Here is a 19,780-nt window from a genome sequence, read left to right on the forward strand (position 1 = left end):
TCATTAGATGCGATGTCAGGGCTACCGGCCTGTAGCTGCTAAGATCCTTTGGATGTTTGGTCTTTGGTACCGGTACCACACAGGAGGTCTTCCACAGTTGTGGTACTTTCCCCAGCTTCAAGCTCAGGTTGAACATGTATCCCATGATGCCACACAGCTGATCCGTCTGGACCAGCAGCCTTTCGCACATATCCTGGTCAAAAATGACTCCAAGATTTCTCACAGTGTTACTGGAGGCCAAAGTAATGCCATCCAGAGTAAGTATCTGGTTAGACACCATGTTTCTAAGATTTGTGGGGCAGAGTACAAGAACTTCAGTTTGATCTGAATTTAGAAGCAGCTGATGATGCACCAGGCCTTCCAGGAACAGTTAACAGCTGAGCTCTGTGGGGGTCCCCTCACAACCGGTCCCGGAGAGCTATCAACACCTTGCTCTTACCATTGCTGAAGGGGCATCTGGCCCAGAAAAGGCCACACGGGGTGCAGGAAGTGTAAGCTATGTGGGAAGAAAACTCCCTTTATGTGTGAGGCATGCAAAGTCCCTCTTTGTGTGATTGTGGACAGGAACTGTCACAAGGCCTATCACAGCCCCACGGATGGTATTGAGAAGTGAAATTTTACTATGCCTTCCTGTATATTAATGCCTTTCTATATATCAGTTCCTGGGACAGTTAAAAATTTGATTGCACTTTGTAAATATTTTTTTTTGATGGACATGCTGTCTTTTTGCATATTGTGCATAATATTCAATTTTTTGTTTTTGCAATAATTTATAAAAATCAGTGTATTTCCAAGTTATGAATGCACTCAAAATAAATTTTATGTGGTTTGAAAGGCTTTTGTGCAACTTTTTTCATTTACTGTTTTGAGGGATATAGCTTTGATATTTCTGTATCCAAGAAAAATACAGGGGTTGGACAATGAAACTGAAACATCTGTCATTTTAGTGTGGGAGGTTTCATGGCTAAATTGGACCAGCCTGGTGGCCAATCTTCATTAATTGCACATTGCACCAGTAAGAGCAGAGTGTGAAGGTCCAATTAGCAGGGTAAGAGCACAGTTGTGATCAAAATATTGCAATGCACACAACATTATGGGTGACATACCAGAGTTCAAAAGAGGACAAATTGTTGGTGCACGTCTTGCTGGCGCATCTGTGACCATGACAGCAAGTCTTTGTGATGCATCAAGAGCCACGGTATCCAGGGTAATGTCAGCATACCACCAAGAAGGACGAACCACATCCAACAGGATTAACTGTGGACACAAGAGGAAGCTGTCTGAAAGGGATGTTCGGGTGCCAACCCGGATTGTATCCAAAAAACCTAAAACGACAGCTGCCCAAATCACGGCAGAATTAAATGTGCACCTCAACTCTCCTGTTTCCACCAAAACTGTCCGTCGGGAACTCCACAGGGTCAATATACACGGCCGGGCTGCTATAGCCAAACCTCTGGTCGCTCGTGCCAATGCCAAACATCGGTTTCAATGGTGCAAGGAGCGCAAATCTTGGTCTGTGGACAATGTGAAACATGTATTGTTCTCTGATGAGTCCACCTTTACTGTTTTCCCCACATCCGGGAGAGTTACGGTGTGGAGAAGCCCCAAAGAAGCGTACCACCCAGACTGTTGCATGCCCAGAGTGAAGCATGGGGGTGGATCAGTGATGGTTTGGGCTGCCATATCATGGCATTCCCTTGGCCCAATACTTGTGCTAGATGGGCGCATCACTGCCAAGGAATACCGAACCATTCTGGAGGACCATGTGCATCCAGTGGTTCAAACATTGTATCCTGAAGGCGGTGCCATGTATCAGGATGACAGTGCACCAATACACACAGCAAGACTGGTGAAAGATTGGTTTGATGAACATGAAAGTGAAGTTGAACATCTCCCATGGCCTGCACAGTCACCAGATCTAAATATTATTGAGCCACTTTGGGGTGTTTTGGAGGAGCGAGTCAGGAAACGTTTTCCTCCACAAGCATCACGTCGTGACCTGGAAACTATCCTGCAAGAAGAATGGCTTAAAATCCCTCTGACCACTGTGCAGGACTTGTATATGTCATTCCTAAGACGAATTGCCGCTGTATTGGCCACAAAAGGAGACCTTACACCATACTAATAAATTATTGTGGTCTAAAACCAGGTGTTTCAGTTTCATTGTCCAACCCCTGTGTTAGGTTCGGACCACCGTTAAATAAAGAAAGACACAGAAACCCGTAGTTGATCTTTTTACCTGCAGGGAGAGTCTCCGTCAGCCAACACGCGTGTGTGTATGTCTGAGGGAGAGTCTGAACCTTCTTCCTGCTTGGCTCTTTTATTTTAGCATCATGTGAGTTTACACAAAGCTCAGGTAACAACATCACTCACTTCACATGATGAAATCACCTTCACATGATGAAATCACATATGTTTACACAAAGCTCATGTAACAACATCACTCACGTCACATGATGTAATCATGTATGTGTATGTGGGTGTGGGTGTGTGTGTGTGTGTGTGTCCTCAGGAAACAGGCGTTACCTGCTTTCCTCACCTGGAGGGTCCGGGTGTGTGTGAGTATGTTTTGTGCTTACAATCTGATGGTCATGTGCATGTTTATGATGAACACATTGTGATACATAGAAAAACAGTTACATGTTTATCTAACAATTCCTCCCTGTTTATCATGAACATAGCACATACAATCCTGAATGAGGTTGAGGTGAAAAACCTGTCGTGCGGCTGTCTATCCTTCTTTTGACCCAAAGTCACTTTCTATTCTTTCAAGACAGGAAAATTCCTCAACGGCGCCGCCGCTCACGGCAGCCACTGCTAGTCAGTCTCACTCAGGGAAGCACCTACATACATTTGCAAATTTTAAACATTAGTTTGAAAACCAGTTTACATCCACCCCCATCACTTGGTCTCTCATTTTCAATGGGGGTTTCATATTTGGTCTTCTGTTTCACCCTCCTGCCCACCCTGCACAAGGGTACACTGATAGAAAGCTGAGAGGAAAACATTTGTCATCATTTTCCTTAAACATGGAACAATACAACTGAAAAAATAAACAAAACAGTAACAGATTGACCCCTGGTGGCCCTAAGACTTTCAGCAGGGCTTGCCACCAAGCTCCAGTAGTCAGCCAAGAGAGCCAGTCCTGACTCCCTCCAGGTGTCTGCTGTTCCATATACTGCTGCAGGGTGTATACTCCTCCTTGCGGGGCGGCCAGCAAGTCCAAAACCACTCTGTTCTGCATCACCATTGCATGAAAGGCGCTCAACTCTTGTGTTGCAGTCGCGATGGTCATCAGTGCGCCCAGGGTGCAGATCCAGTTCCACGTGGTCATTGCATGTGAACGAGCCATCCCTATTTAGTGGGGGATTCAGTTGTTTTCTTCACGGGTTTGAGACGAAGGTGGCCTAGGGCTCACCCCCCCCTTTGTACCCCGACTTCCATCCCCTACTCAGCGTTGGTTGGCTCAATCCTTTTGCACTGGCTGAGGTGGATCCACGTGGATCTCTCTGCTATTTTGACTGCAGTTGGTGTAGTCAGTGGTACTTTGTAGGGTCCGTCCCACTGGGGTTGGTTCCAGCACTTCTTCTTGATCACTCTGACCAGGACGTAGTCTCCCACAGCCACCGGATGTTCCTGTTGAGAAGCAGAAAAGCCTTCCTGGCCATTTATTTGTGGCAACAACCTTTTTGCTTTGGAACAACTTTCTCATCCAATCACTCAAGTCTGTCTCTTCCTCTGCTTGTTGTTCTTCTGTGCACACCAGGAGTCTAAAAGGTTGGCCGAACAATGCCTCATAGGGGGTTATCCCTGTGTCGTTGGGGGTCACATGCATGTATGTTTTTACTAAGTCTATGTATTCTACCCAGGGCCTTCCCGTTTCTGCCATACATTTCCTTAGTCTATTTTTTACTGTGCCATTCGTTCTTTCAACGAGTCCTACGCTCTTGCGGATGATAAGAACAGTGATTTTTTTAGCTGTACCCCTAGGTTTTACGACTAAGCAATACTTATAGGTCTTACTCACTATCCCCCCCTGTTGATACATGTGTTAAAGCATGTATCAATATGGCTGCTGTTTTGAATAGTGACCTAGGAAGTTGTTCCACTTCAATTTTGCTTGCTGCTGCATCTCATGGAGCACTTCGGGTCACAAGCCTTCCACAATTGTCGTGTAATTGCTGAGGTGCCATATTTACCACTTGCGGCCAGCTTTGCTGCTTTGTCAGCGTAGCTGTTTCCCAATACTATCAAGTCTGTGCCTGTTTTGTGTGCCGCGCATTTACAAATGGCCAGGGCTGATGGTAGTTTTATGGCCGTTAATAGGTTTTTTTAAACAGTTCAGCATGTTTTACTGGCTTCCCTGTAGAGGTCAGCATTCCCCTTCTCGCCCACTGTGCTGCAAACGAACATACGGCAGAAACAGCATACTGGCTGTCAGTGTAAAACGTGACTTCTTTACCTGCATGATGCTTGCATGCTTCGGTTAATGCGATTAACTCGGCTGCTTGAGCAGAGAGGTGTGAGGGCAGTTTCTCCGCTTTGATTATGGTGGTATTGGTGACTATAGCGTAGCCCGTTTCTGTTTTGCTTTATCGTTTTTCCCGCTTGAGCCGTCCACAAACAACGTGGCCTTTCGCCAGTGGTTCATCTTGCAAGTCTAAGCTGGGCTTGCTGTTTTGTTCCGTCAGCACTTTGCAGTCATGAGGGTCGCCGTCATGTGGCGTTGGTAGCAGAGTGGCTGGGTTTAGAGTGATGCAGCGCTCTATAGTTATGTGTGGTTGCGATAACAGGAGAGCTATGCAGCTCCGGTGTCTGGCTGGAGATAAGAATGTCATTTTACTCTGTAAGAGCAGCACCTCAAGTGTAAGTGAGTGGAAAAGCACCAGTTCTCTGGAAGCCTACATAGCGAGTGCTGCTGCACATACTGCTTGCACGCAAAGGGATTTATGCTCTGCAATAATTACACAGGCCTAAAACGGCCATCATATGCTTCTTCGTTTGTGGTTCAGGTGTTTGTGCTAGTGCTGTGTGTGTGTGTTAGATGCCAGTAATGAGTGAGTGGTGTGTGTGTGTGGGTGTCATCTCACTTCCCTTCTCTGCTGATCAAGCAACTTGCCCTCATCTGACTGGTCTGAAGTCCTCCTCTCCGATCAGTGTGACACAGTCTGGTTAGTCCACGTTCCATTCACCAGTTGTGGACATTCAGTTCACCAATGACCCATCAGGCTGCAGTTGTAACATCTGTCATCTCGATGCACCGACGATCATTCTGGTCCAGACGATGTCTGATCGGAGGGCAGGAGTCCAGATCTGGGTCAGAGATTTTCAGCGCTTATAAATTTGCCTGAAAAAAGGGCATAGAGAGATGAGGTATCACAAGTAACTGCAAATGGAGGGGGCCCCAAAACCGCCACTCCATTAATTAGGGCATCAGCTGTTCTGCCGCTCAAAACTCCGCTAAGATCGCGCTCTACGCAGAGTTCTTTAACTATTAATTTTCTACTCCTGCGTTCCCATCTCCATTTTTTCCCCAGTGAGACGTCTCTCACAGGTAAGAAAACAGAAAAAAGGACACGTTCAAGGAGGCCTAATCACCTTAGGTTAAAGCCACCCATTCGCTGATGGGTGTTACCCTTTTAAGCAGACTCCCAATGTCTATTCGTCTCTGACAGTGACAGATGCAATTTTTGATTTAGCTTTTAAATCAAACTTTTTCCCATTTTAAATTATTTGGAATCTTTCTCACTCGATATGTGTTATGGCCGTGCCTCTAAGGCAGGGTCCTTGAATCCAGGCAGCTGTCCAGCAAAGGGTGAAAATTCGAGTTCCTCCTAATTTGCAAATGCAGGAGGACTGAAGCATTTTTTTTTTCTTCAGCTGGCCAGTGACTCGTCACTTCTTTGTGGAAGAACTTACTGGATCCTACCAACAATCACCAAAATTGTTATGGAAATTTATCAAATGAGAGAGACAAGATTCCTGTCACCCATTGTTCTATGTCAATTTTGTGTGGGGTTAAGCCTTTAACGGACTCTTGCATTTCAGTCTCAGTCCAAGGTCGGTAAACCAAAATAGTGGGAGGTTGAGGGGCGCTTGCTGTCCCTGTGTTTGGGTTCGGGACTTGGAGCATGGGGAAGATTTGTGCCACTGGTTCCAGTGCGGGTGGGGGCCCTCCACAATTGAAACAATCCCTTTCATGCCCGTACTCTGATAAAACGGGATAACCTGCTGGCTTAGGTGTGGCATGCACATCTATGTGCGCCAGTGTTTTAAGTTCCCCATTTCTGGTGCGGCTCGCAATGGGAGAGAAAGCTGCAGGAGAAACAGCTGTTAAGCCTTCCCTTGCTTGGGTCTCATGTTGTTTTGTCCCACTAGCTCCTCCCCCCTCTAAACATGGCGCGGCTTGTTTTACCCCGTTAGCTCCTCCCCCCTCTAAACATGGCGCAGCTTGTTTTGCCCCGTTAGCCCCTCCCCCCCTCTAAACATGGCGCAGCTCCGGGTGCCGCAGGGTCAGGCCCACTACGGTCTTGCTGGGATCTACATACAATGTGAGTTTCCTCATCTGCCTTTATTACAGCTGCATGCACGTGTGTGGGTGGTTTTAACGCTGTGGCTTTTGCGTTCCGCTGTTCCTGTCGGCGTTTAGCCTGTAACAGCCAAAACTTTGCACACTGCAGTTCCAACTGCGCCTTTTTGCAAAATGCTGCTTTTTGTTGCAGCTGTGTTACTAAGTTTTCACATTCTGTCACTACCAAGTTTCCCTTAAACCCATATTTTTTCTTCCATTTGTTTATATTGAGTTGACCCTTGTTTATCCCATTCCATAAATTTTACATCGCCCTCTAATACGGCGGCCTCGCATTTCGAGAGGACTTACCCATTGTTCCTGACGTACAATCAGCCTGTGCTTTGTCTCGTACAGACCACGTGTCTTTATTGAGACCTAAACCCAAATCCGCCCTTCACTGTGTACTCCAACAGACCATGAAGTTGAAAACCGTTAGATTTTCGTCATGCTGCTGCTTCCACTTCAATGGCGGCTTTCACTCTGTCACTCACTTTCACACACACATACGCGTATTTATGGCGCCTATTTTAAATCTTTGTTTACGGTGAGAACACCAAAATTCCAAATTAAGGCCAAATTAAAATTTCTCCGTTGGGCGGGAGTTACCAATTTACTTTCTCCTTTCGGCGAGAACACCTACGGTACCGTTTTATACTTTATTTGCTTTTCCCTGAAAAGCTAACTTTCCCTGAAAGTTACTTCGGCCGGTGCCCCTCGTGAACCCTGTTCTGAGGGCGCTTTTCCCTGAAAAGCGAACTTTCCCTGAAAGTTACTTCGGCCGGTGCCCCTCCTGAACCCTGTTCTGAGGGCGCTTTTCCCTGAAAAGCGAACTTTCCCTGAAAGTTACAACGGCCGGTTACCTCACGAACCCGGTTCGGAGGACGTATACTACAGTTTTCCCTGAAAAGCCAACTTTCCCTGAAAGTTATCCTGGCAATCGGACCCGGTCCGACTCAGTAGTGTACGATTTGTTTGTGCTTTTCCCTGAAAAGCTCCGGCCGGTTACCTCACGAACCCGGTTCGGAGGACGTAGACTACAGTTTTCCCTGAAAAGCCAACTTTCCCTTAAAGTTATAATGGCAATCGGACCCGGTCCGACTCAGTAGTCCACGTTTTGTCCTACCTGGTTTCTGTCGTCTTCACTTGGTGGATCGGGTCTCGAGGAAAGCGTTCCCAGCGACCGCGGAGAAACTTGTAAAGCCGGGCCTGGTATCGAAGTTTACGATCCAGGTCTTCTATTCAGCGCCCCTAAGGCAGCTGGCTGTCCAGACAGGCTGCCGGCGTCCCTCCGTAGTCGTTGGAAAAACCTCCTCACTGCCCGCCCGGCTCTCGAAGGACCAAAAAATGTTAGGTTCGGACCACCGTTAAATAAAGAAAGACACAGAAACCCGTAGTTGATCTTTTTACCTGCAGGGAGAGTCTCCGTCAGCCAACACGCGTGTGTGTATGTCTGAGGGAGAGTCTGAACCTTCTTCCTGCTTGGCTCTTTTATTTTAGCATCATGTGAGTTTACACAAAGCTCAGGTAACAACATCACTCACTTCACATGATGAAATCACCTTCACATGATGAAATCACATATGTTTACACAAAGCTCATGTAACAACATCACTCACGTCACATGATGTAATCATGTATGTGTATGTGGGTGTGGGTGTGTGTGTGTGTGTGTGTCCTCAGGAAACAGGCGTTACCTGCTTTCCTCACCTGGAGGGTCCGGGTGTGTGTGAGTATGTTTTGTGCTTACAATCTGATGGTCATGTGCATGTTTATGATGAACACATTGTGATACATAGAAAAACAGTTACATGTTTATCTATTCTAACACCCTGTATGTGTAAAAAAAAACCCAAAAAATTCTCAATTTCTTTGTGGTTTACTGAACTTTTTAGTGATTTATTTAGTTGCTATGGTGTTATGATATACATATTATTAAAAATTGGGTTATATAGATTATATTGATGTATAGCAAGTAGAATTACTCCAAAAATTTGCATTGCAGCATGTAAAAATGTAAAGATAAGGTCAGGCGGACTTGTTCTATGGTAGGTAATAATTAACTCCTCAAACACTCACAGTGAGGCCTCAGCAAAATGGGTAAGCAGAAGCCTGTTGTTTTCATAACCGAAGTCTGCTGAATTGGGTGTTAAAAATTTTTCTGTGAGTGAGGGGGAGGTAAGGTTATGAGAGAATAAATTTTAGAGAATCTGTTAAATAAACTGTTGGATGCTTGGAAATATTGAAGCATCAGAAGAAGGGTAGATATTAAGAATTAAAAATAGTGGTTAAAAGAAACAAAGTATGAGAAGTGATAAGAGTTTATTTACGTGATAAAGAGCTTTGAGAGGTACTGGAAGCATTAAACTGCCCTTCAGCATTAGACTGATGGATAAATGTACTTGTTAAAACTAAGAAGTGTGTGTGGCAAATTCTTTGAATTAGAATGAACAAACTAGAGACTAACAAATTGGCATGAAATTGTTAGAAACTAGTAAAAGTTGCAAGTAAAAGTATGAATGATTGAGGCCTTTGAATGCTTTAAGTTGAGTGGTGGATTAAGTGGTGCCCTTGAGTGTTAGGCTGCTGGTACCTCTAATTCGGTGTGGGCTGATTCTGAACTGAATGAAAAGAGGCTTAAACACTCAAAGAAACTGGTAAAACAAAATTAAAGGTGTATAAAGTCCAGAGAACAAATATTAAGGTTATAGCAAACATAAACAAGGAAGGTGTCCCTTGCTCACTTATTAGGTAAAGATAAATCATTTTCTTGATTTATACATCTGAAGGTCAGGAATCTGGTAAAAATTCCAAAACTGGATCACACAGGAAAGGAAACAAGTGTCTGTTACTGTGTGTATCTGTGCGTGCATGTGTGCATGTGTGTGTGTGTGTGTGTGTGTGTCTGGGAATTGGTGTGAGTGTGCGCGTGACTCTGAGCATTATTGAGTGTGTCAGTATCTGTGTTTGTGTGTGTCTTGGAGAGAGAAAAAGAGAAAAAGGAAAACAGCAGTTGCAAAGTTTTAGCATATGGAGTGTGTGTGTGTGTGTGTGTGTGTGTGTGTGTGTGTGTGTGTGTGTGTGTGTGTGTGTGTGTGTGTGTGTGTGTGTGTGTGTGTGTGCGCGCGCGCGCGTGTGTCTATGTCTGTGTCTGAGTTGGTGTGTGACTGAGAGACAAATCAATTACAAGTCCTGTAACTTATTGTTGCTTTTCTTTTGGACAAACATTTTTATAGACAATTTTTAAGGGAAAAAAAACAAAAAACAGAACAGCTTGAAAAATGTTGAAATTCATATCAAAACCACTGGAAACATATATTATTGGAATACAATTATAATTGGTTAAATATAATAAAAATATATAAATTGTTATGTTTTAACATGAACAGAACTAAAAATTGTAAATCCAAAGAAAAGACAAATGTCTTAAAGGTGTTTTAAATTTTCTAGGTTGTGGTTTCAGGATCCTTTTTCTTTCAAAAACTGGTAATTTAAGTCTTTCTTTCTGATTAATTTTCTTAAAAATGAAGCTAGTATAACACACTTATGCCTTAATCATCCCAAACTGAGGTGTTAAATGTAAATGATGATTTATATATTTATTAGAGGCCATTGTTTTCACTTATGGTTGTCAACAAAACAGAGGGCCACTCTGGATTGTTCTGGCCCACTTTAATGCCTGAGTACGGTCTCATATCAATAGATCTCTATTTGAAAATCTGCAAAATAAGAAGAAACTAAAACTTTAAAAATGATTTGGCAAATAAGATCATTTTTAAAGGCTCCAGGGACCCTTCAGGCTGCAAATATTCTGCCTGAATGTTACTGCCACTGTAACATACTGTAAATTATGTGATGACTTTGACAGTAACTTGAATCTTTCAAGTCTTTTTGGTGCTTTTTCTCACTCTTTATTTCCATACATGTGTCTGCATTTTTTTGTGCACTTCTGTGTTTGTGTTTGAGTGTTATTAGTCTGACTCTAACTACCAGGAATGTTGAAAAGAGAACCAGGAGAACCCACTAGCAAAATTTCTGCCAAAGCTTCATATTAATTTATCTGCAGCCGCTGTGCAAAAGACTCCCACTCCACAACAGGCCTCCACTGTTACTCAAGCAAAGGTTCCTGAAACTAACTATGATCCAGTGATCATAATGGTTTAGAAGGGGGTCCGTCAATGCTTAACATTTTTCCTGTCAACTTTTAGGACAGCTGAGGAATTGAAAGGTTCTCCATAATGGTGGAGTGGGAACGATTTTCAGGTCACAGTTGAAATTTGTCCACCTAATGATTCACAGTCTCCTCAGCCTGTGCATAAATCTGTGAGCCAAAGCACAACCTGTGTATTCATATTAGAAAAGAGACAAAAATCATGATTCATGCTGTCAGACTTTGCATAAAGCTGCTGAGATGTTTTCATACTTACGCAGCTCAACTTACTCAAGGAGATGTTTGATCCTGGTGAATCTGAAGTCATAGGAGAGTGTGTATGTCTCATACAGAGTACCCCTTATGGTGAAGCAGCACAGCAAGTCTTTAGGCTGCAGCTTGTAGAGGTCAAAGGTCAGTTTGGCGATCCTGTTCCTCTTTGGTTGACGAAAGCATGGAATAATCTGAAACATCCAACATGTTGTAATATCTGATCCACAGCCTCTGCACCTGAAGCTCTGAAGGCCTCCTCCAACCATCATCAAACACTTAGACATTTTAAGGTGCTGCCATCTGCTGGAATAACTGGAGAAAAGAACATCTTGGGCTCTGTCTACATAGCCACTCAGAAATTTTTGATTTGGTTAAAAGGCTTTTTTATTATTAAAAAAAAAAAAAAAAAAACTTTTTGGGCAACTAAAAACTTTGACTCAAGCTAATTTTGCACATAAATACTGTATTTTTACACAGATATCTGTCAGAATAAATCCCTGATTAGAGAAAAATGTGCTCAATTAGTTCCTTATCCCCTTCCTGTCTGTTTCCTGTATGTTCTTCATGCTGCTGCAGCATGTATACTTCCCTCCTGGGCTCAGTGAAGATTGACATCTCACTCCATTAATGCACACGGAAACTCAGCTGCAGTGATGAACATACTCTCTGCTCTCATCCGTTGGCTCTCACCTTGCCCTTTGTCCACATGTCTCCATTCTCCAGCACCATCAGTAATGTGTTGTTGGGCAGTGAATGGAAGAACTCCTCTGAGTCCACCACAGTCCCATCCTCCTCTAGGACTAGAATCAGGAATTGGCAGGACAACATGAACACCCTTGCTGCCTGGGACACAAAACAGGAACACAGAACAAACAATAATGTATCCAAAGAGGTCCAAATCTGATAATATCTGTTAACAGACTGAGAAAATTGTCAGTCTATGAGTGCCAGCCATAAAAGATGAAGCCAATGTGGGTTGGTCACTTGGTGTTGGCTCTCACTGCGGTATGTATCACTTCCTGTTCCTGTTTCGGAGCACAGTGTTGTTTTGCTGTCTGTTAGCTGTTAAATCTGTGTAACTCAATCTATCTGGATAATAACATATTTCAGTGTAATCTTCACCTACTTTATCTAGAGCACACTCTTTGCTGAATCACCTGTATTCACATTACTCACTTTATTTGTTTTTAGAAATTCGCTAGCTTAGCGCAGCTAGTAGCTTAGCTCTTAGCTGACTCTCTAGCAGCATGGCTTCTTCTCCTGTCCCTCCTGCACTTTCCTACTTTGTGTCACATGTTTAGTTACTCCTTGGCCTCCTTTAGCAGTAACGGTACTTGTAATAAATGTAGTCTGTTTGTAGCTCTGGAGGCCAGGCTTAGTGAGTTGGAGACACCTGCACCCTGGAAAATCCAATAGCTAGCCAAGCCCCTGTAGTCAGTGCAGACCATGGTAGCTTAGCTCGTTAGCGCCCTCCCCCCTCGAGCAGATCCCGAACAGCAGGGAAAACAGGCCGGCTGGCTGACTGTGAGGAGGAAGCGTAGTCCTAAGCAGAAGCCCCGGTTACACCACCAACCTGTTCACGTCTCTAACCGTTTTTCTCCACCTGGTGACACACCCGCCGAGGAACAAACTCTGGTTATTGGTGGCTCTGTTCTGAGAATCGTGAAGCTAGAGACACCGGCGACCATAGTCAAATGTCTTCCAGGGGCCAGAGCAGGCGACATTCATGGAAATTTGAAACTGCTTGTAGCTGTCGCAGAGAGAAGGTGTTTATTTGTTCATATTTAATGTCATTTTCTTTGTAAATACTGAAAATTAAATTTACCTTGTGTTGTATTACTGACATCTATTGGTGGAGTTTTGCATTGCATCAATAGGCGCTCATGCAGCGAGCGCATGACTGATTGATGCACACTATCGGAGGCTACCGGCAACACCCAGAAAATGTTAGTGTGGATTTAAGCTTGAAAAGGAAAAGAATGGACGAGATGGACAATAACTCTCCTAAATGTTTGGGCAGAAGGCACACACGGTATGTTTATGTATTTACTTTGGATGTAAGTTTTATTTTGGTTGTAAATGTAAGTTAATTAACATATGTTTATATTGTGCATTCAATGTAGTTTTTCACGGTGTTACTGGCAAAGAAGAAAATAAAAGCTGGTTAACATCAGTTGGAGCGTGGCTTTATTCTGCACCAAACAAAAACCCTTTGGGAGCCATTATAGTGAAAAACGTCGCCTGTTATCGAGTGAGCAGTTGGAGTCCTGCACGCCACGCTTTGAGGAAGGCAGCTCATGGTTCTTCAGCTTACCTGTTTCCACATCATCTGGACATCTGAACTGCAGTGGTCCACGCCGGGTAACTAAAGGGGACCAAGGCAACATTTGGAACAGTGCAGTTTGCATTGAATCACAGCACCCATCAGGTCAGACTCTTTTGAGTTTTGGGAAAAAGGGGCAAAGCTAATATTGTGCTTTACAGCTGTTGGAAATTCATTGAAGGTTGTTACTGTGTGTGTTAATATTTGACATTTGAAATAGCATACTCTGGTTAGGTGTTGGTTTAAATCACTGTTGCAATGGAGCAGAGTGCATCAGAAACTCGTGTTTTGGAGGAAATACTAGTAGCTCTAAAAGATGAAAAGGCACAGTTAGAAAGGAAATTAGAAACTGAACTGGAGGAAGCAGAAAGACAAGAAGTAGAGATTCGCATAGGTGAAATTCAAGCAGACCTTGAAATACATAACATAGGGCTGCCTCAACCACCATCTCAAGCTGAGACAGAGGTGAGACGCTCAGAGCGTCAAAAAGAACCAACAGAAAAGATGCATGAGTTTAAGCAGATGGCGATAACAAGCAAAGAAAGGAAGTTTATGTCAATGTATATAAACTTTAAGGCAGAGATTCAACTCACCAGGTCGAAACTCAAAGAAGAATGCTCAAAGTCAGAGTTAACTGAAATGATCAAGTCAGTGAGAAAATGTGAGTCAGACTTGCAGCAGGATTATGAGACTTAACGTGCACTGACTACACCATCTCAAGATATGAGAAAAAAGATGGACAGCTGCACTTCAGTTACTACTGAGATGATTCTACTTTTGAAAAGACGTTATGCAGATGTTGACAAGGAGTTTGATGCAGCAGCTGTGAAAGAGTCACTCCTTCTCTTGCTTCAAAGAGAAGATGCAAAATCAATCTATGGCTCAACTGTATCTAGAGCTGAAAGAAGTAGCCAACACTGTCATAATAAAAAAACAAAACAAAACAAAAAAAAACACTGTCATAGTCAGCAAGGAAGTCATGTATCTGCGAGAAAGGCAGAGGCAGCTGCACAACTGGCATCTAAACGAGCTGAAATAAGCAGGGAAATGGAAATATCAGTCCAGAGAAAGAAGATACTAGCTCAACAAGAGAGATTAAAAATGTTGGAAAATCAAAGAGATCTTGAGGTCATGGAGGCAGAATACAATGCGTATGCTAAAGAGGAATCCAAATTAAACGCTGAAATAGGAAATAGTGAAGTAAAGAGTACTTTGTCTGTCAGTCAGCTTCCCAAACAGCGAAGCAGTCTTCCATGCACCCAAGTAGCCCAGAGCATAGCACCTCCTCACTCTGAAGGTAAACCCATCCAGCTCTTACAAGGTGTTCTAGTCCCTCAGTGCGATGTTAAACCAGTGCCAAAGGAATCTGAGTTCTCTCTTGTTCAAGCATTAAAGGAGTCCTTTGCCATGACTAGACTTCCAGTACCTGAGCCGTTTGAATTTCAGTGGAGTGCTCTACTCCACTGAAATTCGTGGAGTGGAGCACTTGCTTTAAGGCTCTAATTGAAACTAGTTGCTCAGATTCAGCTCATAAGCTGTTCTATCTGAAAAAATACATAAGTGGAGAAACACTTAGTGTGTTAGAAGGAACATTCTACAGAAGTGATGAAGAAGCCTACAAACAGGCTTGGGATGCACTGAACAAGCTCTATGGCCACCCATTTGTGGTTCAGAGAGCCTTTTGGGGAAAACTAAGCAGTTGGCCAAGGATTGGGCCAAAGGAGTCACTTAAGTTAAGACAGTTCAGTGATTTCCTCATTTCCAGTAAAAATGCTAAGCCACATGTGCAAGGTCTAAAGGATTTGGATGATTGTGAGGAAAATCAGAAGATACTACTGAAACTTCCTGACTGGGCAACAACACGCTGGAACCGTCATGTCACTAAAATGGTGGATAAAGGAAAGGAATATCCAGGTTTTGCAGAGTTTGCAGACTTTGTGGCGGATGAGGCACGCATAGCATGCAATCCCGTTTCTTCTCTGTTTGCCTTAAAGAACACATTTGAAAGGCCCGTAAAGGAACAAAGACGTACGAAAGCTAATGTCCTGGCAACATCAGCGAATGTATCTAAAAATCCAAAGGCCACAACTACGAGGCAGAGCAACAGGAATTCCAAACCCAATCTTTCTTCAACTCAGAGCAAAAGGCAAATTGAATGCATCTGCTGTAAGCAGCAACATTTCATCTATAAATGTGATAAGTTTATAGCAAAGCCTCTTGAAGAAAAGAAACAGTTCATTAAGGACAACAACATGTGCTTTGCTTGCCTTAGAGTAGGTCACATTTCCAAAAACTGTCAACAAAGAGTAACGTGTAACGTGTGCAGGCGAAACCACCCTTCTCTTCTCCATGAAGATTGTTCAGGAGGAGACAAATCTGAAGTGAGGAAAGAGAAAAATGCAGCCACTCTCTCATGTAGTGTGAGAATGGGCAACAGTGATTGCATTTCAATGACTGTACCAGTGTGGCTTTCATGTGTAACATCGAAGAGACTAGAGATGTTGGTTTATGCCTTGCTAGACACCCAAAGCAGTAACACTTTTATTGATCAAGACGTGTGAAAAATTGCAAGCAATTACAGAACTGACAACAATGACTGATAGAAGTTCAATCATGTCTAGTCAAAGGGTGAATGGACTGAGAGTAAGAGGGTACCACTCATAAGAATATATTGAGTTGCCACCTACATACACTCGAGAATACATTCCTTTGGAGAAAAACAATATTCCAACATGAGAGATGGCAAATAAGTGGCCTCACCTACTCAGTATTGCAAATGAGATACCAGATCTCTTGGACTGTCCTGTAGCACTCCTCATTGGTTACGACTGTGCAAGAGCTTTAAAACCAAGAGAGGTCATACCAGGGAATGATTATGATCCCTACGCAATCAAAACAGACTTAGGCTGGAGTATCGTGGGATCTTCTAAGCCCTGGACAAGCTCAAGGGAGGTAACAGGGATCTGCAATCGCATCATGGTGAAAGAACTGCCATCAATCACACCTGCTTCTGTGATTAAAGCACTTGAAACTGACTTTCTGGACACAAATCCTAAAGAAAGGAACATATCTCAAGAGGACATTCAGTTTCTGGAGATACTGAAGGATGACATTCACTACAATGAGAAAGGTCATTTGAAAATGCCCCTACCTTTCAGAGAACGTCCACAGCTTCCAAATAATAAGCAGGTCGCAAAAGTTCGCCTAAAACATTTGAAAAGGAAAATGGACAAGAATCCCAAGTACAAGGAGGATTACATAAAGTTTATGGAGAATGCTTTTAAAGATGGTGATGCAGAAGAAGCAGATGGCCCACCAAAGGATGGTGACACATGGTACATTCCGCACCACGGTGTGTACCATCCAAGGAAGCCTGACAAAATTAGAGTTGTTTTTGACTGCTCTGCTAAACATGAAGGCATCTCTTTAAATGACCACCTACTTACAGGCCCAGACTTGACCAATACTCTGGCAGGAGTATTATGCAAGTTTCGAGAGCATCAGATTGCAATAACATGCGATGTGGAGAAAATGTTTCACCGTTTCCATGTCAGCCCAAAAGATCGGGATTTCCTAAGATTCCTGTGGTGGAAAGATGGGAATACTGATAGTGAGCCCAAGGAATATCGCATGCGAGTGCACATTTTTGGAGCAGCATCATCACCAGGATGTGCTAACTATGGTATGAAATATCTTGCAAGTGAACATGAGAAGAACTACCCTTTGGCAGCCAGCTTCATTCACAAAAATTTCTATGTGGATGATGGACTAACCAGCATTGATTCAGTCGACAAGGCAAAACAGCTGGTCTGTGAAGCTCAAAAGGTATGTGCTAAGGGGAGACTACGCTTGCACAAATTTGTGTGCAACAGTAAGGAGGTTTTGAGTGTTATTCCAGAAATGGAACGAGACAGCAATGTAAAGGACGTCAACTTGAACTACTCTGAAATTCCAATGCAAAGTGTATTGGGAGTAAAATGGAACATTGAGGCTGACATGTTCTCATTCAGTGTAGCCCTCAAAGAAAAACCAGCTACACATCGAGGAATTCTGGTAACAGTAGCAAGTGTATACGACCCATTAGGATTTATTTCACCCTACACTCTAACTGGGAAGCAAATACTCCAGGAAATGTGCAAACGTGGAGTAGGATGGGACGAATCTATTCCCCCCACATTGAAGACAAAATGGGAGGCTTGGCTCCGTGAGTGGGAAAATCTTGGTATCTGAAAAATTCAGATACTAAGATGCCTCAATACTGAGAACATCTGCGAAGTCAGGAAAATTGAACTGCATCATTTCTCTGACGCTAACACCAGTGGCTACGGACAATGTTCATATATCAGGATTGTTACTGATGAACAAGTGCACTGTGCGCTAGTTATGGGTAAAGCCAGAGTGGCTCCCACAAGAATAGTCACTATCCCACGCCTTGAGCTCACAGCAGCCTCTGTTTCTGCTGGGGTAAGTAACTTCCTCAGAACAGAGTTAGAGCTAAAGGTTGATGTGGAGTTTTTCTGGACAGATTCTCAGGTGACGCTTGGGTACATAAAAAATGAGGCTCGCCGCTTTCATGTATTCGTTGCTAATCGAGTGCGGAAAATAAGAGATATTACTGATCCAAAACAATGGTTTCATGTGGAAACTGATCAAAATCCAGCAGATCACGCGTCTAGGGGTGTCATGGTGGCCGATCTGATACACTCAAATTGTTCACTGGACCTCAATTCCTATGGGAAAGGGAAATCACCACAAATCAACATTCCCCAGAGCTTCTCGTTGGTGATCCAGAAGTAAAGGTCCTTAAAACAGATGCCCTTGAGCAAGACAGCTTTCTTGAGAGATTTTCAAGATTTTCTGATTGGAATACAGCCCTCAAGGTCGTAGCAAGGATTAAAAGACTTGCAAAGAGAGACAAGTCAGAGCTCATTAGTGTAGAGGAGAGACAAATGGCTGCTTTTGCACTCATCCAAGCAGCACAGAAGGAAGCCTTTAAGGAAGAGCTTAAATGGTTTAGTCAAAATTCAGCTAAACTATCAAAAACTCATAAAATGTACCAACTCGATCCTATCCTTATGAAGGACCTGCTTAGAGTTGGAGGACGGTTGAGGAAATCCCCAGCATCATTGGAACTAAGACATCAATAATCCTCCCAAAGGAAGGGATCATCACAAAACTCATCCTTGACCACTGTCACAAGAAAGCACAACATCAAGGCCGAGGCCAAACTCTGAATGAGCTCAGGGCCAATGGTTATTGGATAATAGGTGCCAGTAAAGTAGTAGCCAAGCATATTAAAGGGTGTGTCACTTGTAGAAAGGTGTGTGGACCAACTGGGGAACAGCGCATGGCTGATTTGCCATTGGATAGGGTAGATCTCTCACCCCCTTTCTCTTACACCGGACTTGACGTTTTTGGACCCTTCTATACAAAGCAAGGTCGAAAGGAATGTAAGAGGTATGGCCTATTGTTGACATGTCTAAGCTCGAGAGCTATACACATTGAGATGTTGGAGGATCTCACCACTGATGCATTTATAAATGCATTGAGATGCTTCATTGCAATCAGAGGTGCAGTGAGACAGATTCGTTCTGACCAAGGCACACACTTCGTTGGAGCTGAGAACGAGTTTGAAAGGGGCCTAGTTAGATAAGGAGAGAATTTCTACCTATCTAGCCAGAAACCAGTGCGATTTCCGAATGAACGTTCCTGAAGCTAGTCACAGGGGAGGTGTTTGGGAACGCCAAATCCGGACAGTTAGGAATGTTATGAGTTCTGTCCTAGCACAAGCCACAGGAAGATTGGATGACACCTCTTGGAGACCTTTCCTTTATGAGGCCATGTAAATCGTGAACCATCGTCCACTCACTACAGATAATATCAATGACCCCAAAAGTGCTGAACCTTTGACGCCTAATCATTTGCTCACTATGAAGGAGTCAGTGCCACTCCCGCCTCCTGGTAGATTCATTAGAGAAGATTTGTACGCCAGGAAGAGGTGGCAGAAAGTGCAGTATTTGACAGAGCAGTTCTGGAGCAGATGGCGCAAGGAATACTTAATCAGCATCTGCTTAAGACAACAGTGGCATACGCCCAGAAGAAATGTGGAAGTTGGGGATGTAGTGATTGTAAAGGAGGACAATGTTCCTAGAAATGAGTGGAAATTGGCAAGGGTAGTTGAATCGACTAAAGACGATGATGGTTTAGTGCGAAAGGTTAAGATCCAAGTAGGACAAACAGATTTGGGAAAGAAAGGTGAACGTTTGAAACAACTATCATTTCTCGAAAGACCAGTTCAGAAACTAGTGGTATTAGTTGAAAATGAGTCCTAACTTGTAGAAGAGGTTGCAAGAGTTAACTTAAATATGAATGTGTGATCTTTAAGACTGTAAGTAATTTCACTTTGTAACATAGTATGATGGTTGATTGTCATTTCATGGAAAATAACGAGATTTAAATTTGTTCA

General features: G+C 43.4%; 1 protein-coding gene across 1 annotated transcript in view; it reads right to left on the minus strand.

The window, feature by feature from the left end:
• cidea (cell death inducing DFFA like effector a) overlaps positions 1-19,780 on the minus strand; it is a 68,192-nt gene that overhangs the window by 12,428 nt on the left and 35,984 nt on the right. The window contains exons 3-4 of the mRNA XM_030757060.1: positions 11,682-11,834; positions 11,010-11,182 (exon numbers count right to left, since the gene is read on the minus strand). Of these exons, the coding sequence (XP_030612920.1) occupies positions 11,010-11,182; positions 11,682-11,834 (326 nt within the window). The remainder of the gene's footprint in view (positions 1-11,009; positions 11,183-11,681; positions 11,835-19,780) is intronic.

This window comes from Archocentrus centrarchus, chromosome 20 (assembly GCF_007364275.1).
Source record: "Archocentrus centrarchus isolate MPI-CPG fArcCen1 chromosome 20, fArcCen1, whole genome shotgun sequence".
In the NCBI taxonomy this organism is placed as follows: domain Eukaryota; kingdom Metazoa; phylum Chordata; class Actinopteri; order Cichliformes; family Cichlidae; genus Archocentrus; species Archocentrus centrarchus.